The sequence below is a fragment of the Callospermophilus lateralis genome, chromosome 1 (assembly GCF_048772815.1).
Source record: "Callospermophilus lateralis isolate mCalLat2 chromosome 1, mCalLat2.hap1, whole genome shotgun sequence".
In the NCBI taxonomy this organism is placed as follows: domain Eukaryota; kingdom Metazoa; phylum Chordata; class Mammalia; order Rodentia; family Sciuridae; genus Callospermophilus; species Callospermophilus lateralis.
This window is the reverse complement of record NC_135305.1, coordinates 223,026,598-223,035,048: the sequence shown is the minus strand read 5'-3', so window position 1 is coordinate 223,035,048 and position 8,451 is coordinate 223,026,598. Positions and strand designations below refer to the sequence as shown.

Sequence of the window (8,451 nt, the reverse complement as noted above, 5' to 3'; positions counted from 1 at the left end):
GCAGCGCCCAGGCCCACGCGGCTTCCCCAGGACGGCCTCACCTGGGGCGGTGGCTTGGCAACCCTGGTGGGCCGGCCTCCGTGTCCACAGAGGCCGGATTCCTTCAGGACCCTGGCTGGTCCCAGACCCAGGACCCGTCCACCCCACGTGGCCTCAGGTCTCTGGCTTCTCTGGCTGGTGCCAGACGCCCCTCGTTTGGGGGGTGACTGGTCTGCGGGCGGCTGGCGGGTGCGGGGGGCTCAGAACACGCACGGCTCTCCCTCCGTCTGGAGACCAGAGCACAGACTTCGGCCCCTCCGAAGGCGCGACAGAGACAGAGGGAGGCCCTCCCTGCCCGTCCAGCCCCCGGGACGCCTGTCCTGTGGCCGCAGTGCCCGCCCCGCCTCCTCCTCCGTGGCTTCTCCTCCTGCAAGTGTCTGTCCGGGTTCTCCGTCTGGTCTCAGGGCCTTGACCTCCGGGCGGGGTTCTGTCACTGAGCCACCACTGCCCCCTCCTCCCTGCCCCAGCACTGACCCAGGCCCCCCCAGCCCTCCCCAGCCCTTCGTATGTTGAATTTGAGACCGGGCCTCACTGACTGGCCCAGACTGGTCAGGAGCTTGTGATCCCCCTGCCTCAGCCTCCCATGTGGCTGGGATTCGAGGTGTAAGCCTCCAGGCCCAGCCTCTTCCTCTTCTAAACGCCCTCCTCACCTGGGCTCGGGGTCCACCCGAATGGCCTCGTCTGAGCTGGGTTCCATCTGCAAAGACCCTGTTCAGCTGGGCACAGTGGCCACGCCTGTCGTCCCAGCAACCTGGGAGGCTGAGGCAGGAGGATCACCAGTTCAAGGCCAGCCTGGGCAACGTGGCCAGGCCCCATCTCAAAATATAAAAATAAGCAGGACTGGGGTGGGCTCAGGGGCGGTCCCCGGGTCAGTCCTCGGCACCCCACAGAAGGCGCCAGACGGGAGGCCAGTCTCAGGTGCTGCCAGGTATTTTGTGGGAAGCCCTTTGCGGGGTCAGTGCCAGGGTCCGTTGGGGCTCAGGGACTTGGTGGAGGAGCTGAGAGGTCATCGAGGCACAAGCCACCAAGTGACGGCACAGCGCCCTCCCTCCGCTCGTCCGCAGGCAATGGCACGGATCCCGGCGCTCTCCCCGAGGCCAGGCCCGCAGGTCACCTGTGAGCCAAACCCAGCCCCAGCCTGCTCTGGGGCACCAGGCCACGCCTGGCGGGTCACAAGGAATGCCCTTTGACACGTACACACCAACGCACCGTCGCGCCCACGGCGGCCCTTCTGACTCCGAGGCACCTCTGATTTCTATCATGGGGAAGCTCGGCTGGAATTACCATCTTACCCATGTCCCAGGGGGCAGCTCGGTGGCCTGGGGCAGTCAGGGGCTGAGCAGCGTCCCCATCTCCCTCTCCAGAACTCTCCATCTCCCCAAACTAAAGCTCTGCCCATTGGCACTGACCCGGGGCACCAGCCCTGGCTCCATGGTGCTGTTTCCTGCCTCTGCGGCTCTGAGCCTCCAGGGCCCCCCAGGTGACCCCCCAGGATGTCCTTCTGTGTCCAGTTCTCACTGTCTGAGGTCCCATTTGCCACAGGTGCTGGGAGCCCCTCTCCCTGGCTGGGGACGCTCCTGTGTGTCCAGTCTTATCCCACTCCCTCCCCAGCCTCAGGACACGGGTCCTGCCCACTGGGCAGCCCAGCTGCCTGCTGCCAGGCCAGCCCCACACGCCCCCGTGTCTCTGCCAAGGAACGCTGTCGTTCTCTGGGGCTGTCCCTGGTGGAGATGCTGGGGCCAGGGGACGATCATCCACTTCTGAGGCTTGAATTGTCCCAGGTCGGGCACTGCCGCCCCTCTGGCCACCCAGAGTCCCCAGGCTCCCAACTCTGTGGCCCCCAGAGGTCCCACTCGCCATCTGGCTCCTGCGTGACAGGTCCCGGGAGCCCTGCGCCTTGCTCAGGGTCAGAGCTCTGGGTGCCCTCAGTGAAGGGAGCGGGGCTCGGGGGTCTTTGTTGGCCTCCTGTGGTGCTGGGGTGGAACCCAAGGTCACGTACAAGCTGGGCCAGTGCTGACCACTGAGCTACCACCCCATCCTGAACCCCGAGTCACATGGCCCTCAGGATCGGTCACCTGCCTCAGGGTCCTTCCTGGTGTCACCGGTGCCCCGTTCCCCTGCTGTCCCTTGGGAGACGCTGGTCCCCGGTGAGGTCAGTGCAGTAGGTCCTCCCTCCACCCCAAGCACAGTGCCCCTGCCCACGTACAGCCCTGAGCGGCCCTGCTCCAGCCTGCCCTGGCTGGCTCCGTCCTCCCGACAGTGCGTCTTGTCCTGGGAGTGACCCCGGGACGCGGCTCTGCTCCTGGAGACCCTCCCGCTTCTTCTGGTGACCCACTGGGCAGCGGCTGAGCTCCCGGCCTCTCCCGGGCAGGGACGCGGGGTCGCTGTCTGACAGTGCGTCTGTTCGTCCACGGGTGGGGGTGGCGGTGGTGGGGGGAGCAGGGCCTCCCCAGCCAGGCGCGCGCCACCCAGCTGCACCCGGTGGGCAGCCTGAGGTCTGAGGGCCCCTGGAGGGGCTTGGGTGTCGCCCGTCCTTGGGGCCCACCTGGAGGGGTCACCCCCAATCCCACAGGCCCAGCACAGGGAAAGCCCTTTCCCTGGGGGCAGGGGCCCTGCAGCTGAAGGTCCTGCCTAGGGACGGCCACACCCTGGGGACCGCGCCTGGGTTTGGGCTGTCCCGGGAGGGGCTCAGCCAGAACTGGGGTTCAGCTTGGGGTCAGGGGTCAGCTTGGGGTCAGGCCTCGACAGGATCGGGGCAGGGTTGGGGTACGCTTGAGGTCATGGGCCCCGCCTGGCTACCCTGGGATCAGGGCTCAGCACAGAATCAGGGAACCCTGGCTGGGACGGGCCCCAGGTGGCTCAGGGAGGGGTGGACCCCGCTCAAGGCCAGGGCTCCGCTGGCCTCAGGATCAGAACCGGGCCTGCACTCAGCTGCCTGGGCTCAGCCAGCACCAGGCTCTGGACAGGGAGTCGGGCTCAGGGCTCAGCTTGGGTTGAGGGGCAACCTAGGATGGGCGGGGCAGTCAGAGCTGGCCCCAGGACTCGGGGACTGTCCTGAGGGAGCCTGGAGCTGGCTGCCCAGCGCACGGGGTGGCGCCTGGGCTCTGCCTCTGCTGTCTCCTCCGACCTCCTCCCCCCACACCTCCTGCTACCTCTGCTTGGTCACCTCAGGGACAAGAGCTGGCCCCTCCCAGGCCAGCGCAGCTTCCCGCAGCCACCCGCCCCGCGCTGGCGGTAAGTGGGGGCTGGGGTGCCCGGCAGCTCCCTGCTCCTCTCCTCTCTGCCTTCCCGGGGGCACTTGGCTTCTTGGGTGGGCACCTGGCCCCTCAAGGTCACCTGGGCCTCCTCATGAACTCCCTGGCCCCCCGTGGGGCTCCTGGCTGGCAGAGCTGGTGTGGCCACCCCTGCCCGTGGCCAAGGGCTCCCTTCTCAGGAAGGCTGATGACTACATGGCCCAGGGTGGGAGGGACAGTGGGTCTTCCGTGGCCAGTGGGGCTGGTGAGGGGCTGGTGAGCTGTCCCTGGTGTCCCTCCCCTGAGCCAGGCTCCCGTGTGCGAGGCCTGCCTTCGGGAGCCCCAGCCTGGCCCAGCCCCCCCAGCGGACGCAGCAGGTGAGTCAGGTGGGCCCTGAGGAAAGGGGCTTCCGTGGGCAGCTTGTGACAAGCACTTATTAAGCCCCTGCTGTGTGCAGGCCTGGCTGCAGCAGCTGGGGAGCCAGTGGGTGCTCCTGGGGACAGGCAGGGAGGGGTGGTGAGTGCCAGGTGGCCCCCTCCCCTTCTGCTTTCGAGGACCAGGGGGCAGGCGGGGCAGTGGGGTGTCGCTGCAGAGGGCCTCCCCAGGGTCCGGGCAGAGCCAGCCAGCCGTTGGGATGCCCCTCCCCGCCCTGGGCTGGCCCCCACCCTGGGGGTACCTTGAACAAAACAGGAAATTTCAAACAACAGGAAACCGAGGCCAGGCAGCGAGCTCCACCCTGCCCGGGCCTCAGTCTGCCCCGGAGGCCATGAACGCCACGGGGGCCCCGCTGCCCCTGGACACCTGCCACCAACTGGCGGCCGGTGGGCACAGCCGGCTCATCGTCCTGCATTACAACCACTCTGGCCGGCTGGCGGGGCGCGGGGGGCCGGAGGACGGCCTGGGGGCCCTGCGCGGGTTCTCGGCGGTGGCCGGGGGCCTGGTGGTGCTGGAGAACCTGCTGGTGCTGGCGGCCATCGCCACCCGCATGCGCTCGCGGCGCTGGGTCTACTACTGCCTGGTCAACATCACGCTGAGCGACCTGCTCACCGGCCTGGCCTACCTGGCCAACGTGCTGCTGTCCGGGGCCCGTACCTTCCGCCTGGCGCCCGCGCACTGGTTCCTGCGGGAGGGCCTGCTCTTCGCAGCCCTGGCGGCCTCCACCTTCAGCCTGCTCTTCACGGCGGGTGAGCGCTTCGCCACCATGGTGCGGCCGGTGGCCGAGAGCGGGGCCACCAAGACGGGCCGCGTCTACGGCTTCATCGGCCTCTGCTGGCTGCTGGCCGGGCTGCTGGGGCTGCTGCCCCTGCTGGGCTGGAACTGCGTGTGTGCCTTCGAGCGCTGCTCCAGCCTGCTGCCCCTCTACGCCAAGGACTACGTTCTCTTCTGCGTGGTGGTCTTCGCCTGCATCCTGGCCGCCATCCTGGCCCTCTACGGGGCCATCTTCCGGGTGGTGCAGGCCAACGGGCAGAAGGCCCTGCGCGCCCCGGCCCGGCGCAAGTCCCGCCGGCTGCTCAAGACGGTCCTCATGATCCTGGTGGCCTTCGTGGTGTGCTGGGGCCCGCTCTTCTGCCTGCTGCTGGCCGACACCTTCGGCTCCACCGTCTGGGCCCAGGAGTACCTGCGGGGCATGGACTGGATCCTGGCGCTGGCCGTGCTCAACTCGGCCATCAACCCCCTGATCTACTCCTTCCGCAGCCGGGAGGTGTGCCGGGCTGTGCTGGCCTTCCTGTGCTGCGGGTGCCTCCGGCTGGGCCTTCGGGGCCCTGGGGACTGTCTGACCCGGGCCACCGAGGCCCACTCTGGAGCGTCCACCACGGACAGCTCACTGAGACCCAGGGACAGCTTCCGGGGCTCCCGGTCGCTCAGCTTCAGGATGCGGGAGCCCCTGTCCAGCATCTCCAGCGTGCGCAGCATCTGAGGCACCGCTGGACACAGGCACCCGCGAGGCCCGCAGGAGGTGGCTCCTGGCCCTGTGGTCTTCCTGCTGATGCCGAGCGGCTTTCCCTGGGGCCCTGGACAGGGCGGCCACTATCCACCACAGTGGAGAGCACCTGCAGCAGGTGGCAGGTTGGCGAGGCCCCGGCTCCGGGGGGCTCTGGGGAAGACCTGGCCCTCCTGGGCCACAGAGCTGCGGCTGTGAGGGGCGGGCTGGGGGCTGAGGCCTGGACTGCAGGGACGGTACCCAGGTCACCAAGGAGCCTTGTGCACGGGGTGACGACGCAGGGGCTACGGGCTGCTGACTTGTGCAGGGGCAGGTGTGTCCTTGCCGCAGGGTCACGCACGTGTTCTTGGAGTGTGGTCCTGGTGGGGGTGTGTCTGCCGCGGTAGACTCTGTGTGTGTGTGTGAGTGAGTGAGCGTGTGTGGCAGCCGCTCCCTGCGCTGCAGGACACCGGGCAGGCCAGTGACGCGGGCCCTCTCTCTTCTCGGTCACTCCCCTTGGGGGAATGGATTTCTTCCCCAGCTCTACCTTGGCATCTTTTGGGGACCCCAGATGGGGGCCAGCGGGGAGGACGAGGCCCAGCCCCTGGCCTGTGTTTCCTCCCCCACTGTGAAGCCAGCTCATCAGGGAACCCAGGGGGACAGGCAGGTGCTGGCCAGGGCACCTGCACCCAGGGGGACCGTCCAGTGACGGCGGACACGTTCTGCCTCTGGCCTGCAGCTGCACTGAGAGTGGAGAACAGAGCCGCCCATGTCAGGACACTCCGTTGACCCAGTTTACATTAAATGGCAGCCGTGAGGCCCGGGGCCCGTGGTCGGCAGGAACCTGGGCTTTCCTCGCACCTGGGCCCGGCCCAGAGGGCTTCCTTGCCCGGCCAGCCCAGAGCTCAGGAGAGGGCTTTGGGATGCCCCCGTGGGTGCTGGGCACTGGCAGCCCACCCAGGTGGCCGTTTCTCTGCCGCAGCAGTGGAGGTGGCGCCTGGCGATTGGTTCCCCCGCTGCCCGGTGCTGTGCCCACTGGCCACGCGTGGCCACACAGAACTCATTAAAACCCACAAACCTGAAGGTTGAGGTGCCACGTGTCGGTTCCCTGGGGCCACAGACGGCCTCCGACGGCAGGGCCACTCCTCCGCCGGGTTCTGGAGGCCGAAGTCAGGGTCCAGGTGTGGCCAGGGCTAGCTCCTGAGGCCCCTCCAGGGTCTGGTGGAGGCTGGCGGCCTCGGTGCCCTGGGCTCTGGGAGCTTCTCCTGGGCTCCCTCCATCTCAGCCGCCCTGCACTGGGACGGCCCCACCCCCTGGGCCCCAGTCCTGCTGACTCCGGGGCAGGACCCTGCTTCAAGCAGCAGCCCTTGCTGGGTCCTGGGGGTCAGGGCTGGACGGCTGGATTTGGGGCACAGAAGCCTGCGACAGGCACAGGATCACGTTTCCAGAGGAACCGCTGGGCGCGAGGCTGGCCAAGTGCCCGCACAGGGATGCCCACTGGACACGTGGGGCAAGCTCCCGGCGCCTGGCGAGGGGCCTGCTACTCCCGCTTCCTGCCTCTGCTGGGGCCAGGGCAGGCAGGTGGGGTCCAGGCAGGAGGCAGGGCCTGGGAAGCCCAGCCCCGAGCCTGTCTCTGTGCCCTTGGAGCCGGGGCTGGGCCGCTCGCTGCTCCCTCCACCAGGGCCTGCGTCTGGCTGGCTCTGGCCCCTCCCCTCCGCTCACCGCGGCCCAGCCCTGGAGCCCACCTTGGCATCCCCTCACGTCCCCTCCCTGGTCTGCCCCTAGGACTCCTTCGGGCTTCGCCAGCTGCCCAGGTGGCCTCCACCCTGCCTCCATCCCCAACCACACATGCCCCTCCTCTGGCCCTCGCGCTGCCTGGCGGTCCCAGCACCCGGCCTGTGGCCCCGCGCACACAGGCCTCTAGGGACCCAGAGCTCTGGGAGCCCCTGCTGGTCTCAGAACCCGCTTTCCCGCTTTGCCTCCACACAGCTGTCCCCAGGAGCTGCGCCTTGGGTGGCTCAGGGACCCGCTGCCCGGGTCTAGAGCTGAGTAGCCGCACCACCGGCCTGTCTCCTCACCTGTGGATCGAGGCTGGACACGGCGGCCTCCTGGGACCCTGGGAAGGTTCCAGAGACGGCGCGTCGCGTGCTTTTGTTTCGTTGGGGGTGGTTGGAGCCCAGGCCCCTGCCGACCAGGCTGGCCTCCCTACTGAGTGCACCAGGCCCTGCGGGTCCAGCTGTCAGCCTGGCCTGGGGAAGGGGTGGCGGCGGGCAGAGGTGATAAAGGACAGGGCCAGTGAGAGGCACGCACACCAGGATCAGGGCCTCCCTGGAGAGGCCTGGGGCAGCCGGAGCAGGGCCCGCAGACGGGGTGCTCAGCAGGTCTGCTGGGGGCATCACTACCCATCCATGAGACCACTGTGTTCTGTGTTCTGGGACCTGCTGGGCCAGGGGAGGAGAGGGGAGCCTGCTGTGTAGACACCCCAGAAGCCACGTCCAGGATCAGGCGCCGGCGCATCCGCCGGGGGTCCATACCGTCCGTACCTTCTCAGAACACCAACACAGACTGAGCACTTACAGCAGCGGCTCTTCCTCTAACCAGTGTGCACCGATGACCTCAAATCCTCACATGCCTCTGGGGGTGGGTGAGGAACTCCAGCTACTTGTCATCATATTTGACAGCCGAGGAAACTGAGGCTCAGAGAGGTGAAGCAACTTGTCCCAGGGCACAAAGCTGGGAAAGGAAGGAGCTGGGATTTGAACCTGGGCTTTTACTTAGTACAAATGCCACTTCTCAGAGGGTACAGAAGGGAGGCCTTGGGTGACCTCACTGGAGCTTGGGATGTCAACATGAGGGCTGGGGCTCTGGCTGCACCCTTGGCCTCAGTCTTCCCACCGGTGCAAGGGGGTGTGGGCCACTGATGATCAAGGTCCCCTGGCCTGGAGACACTAAGCTGTCAGGTTAGGGAAACATCAATAGGACACCCAGGGACTAAACTTTAATTTCTAGTAAATCACATTTTTTTCCTTTTCTTAGTATGAATATGCCTCAAGTAGAAGTAAGGATAAACACAAGGACGCCGCAGCCCCGCACGTGGTCCAGGCTCCAGACTACAAATCCCAGCGCCCCCTGCACCCGGTGGCCGCCGTCCCGCAAGGGTTTTACCCTTTTCTCATTCATTCACCCGAAAATGGCGCGGCCGCCCGCCGGGGCCAGGCGCTGCGCTCAGGGCTCTGGGACGACACCGATGCTCGACTC

At 67.4% G+C, this 8,451-nt stretch overlaps 1 protein-coding gene across 1 annotated transcript; it reads left to right on the top strand.

The window, feature by feature from the left end:
* The first annotated feature begins 4,023 nt into the window (after positions 1–4,023).
* S1pr4 (sphingosine-1-phosphate receptor 4) lies at positions 4,024–5,190 on the top strand. The gene has a single exon (XM_076872259.1). It carries the CDS (start codon positions 4,039–4,041, stop codon positions 5,188–5,190), a length of 1,152 nt encoding a protein of 383 aa, XP_076728374.1. The 5' UTR covers positions 4,024–4,038.
* The last annotated feature ends 3,261 nt before the right edge of the window (positions 5,191–8,451 follow it).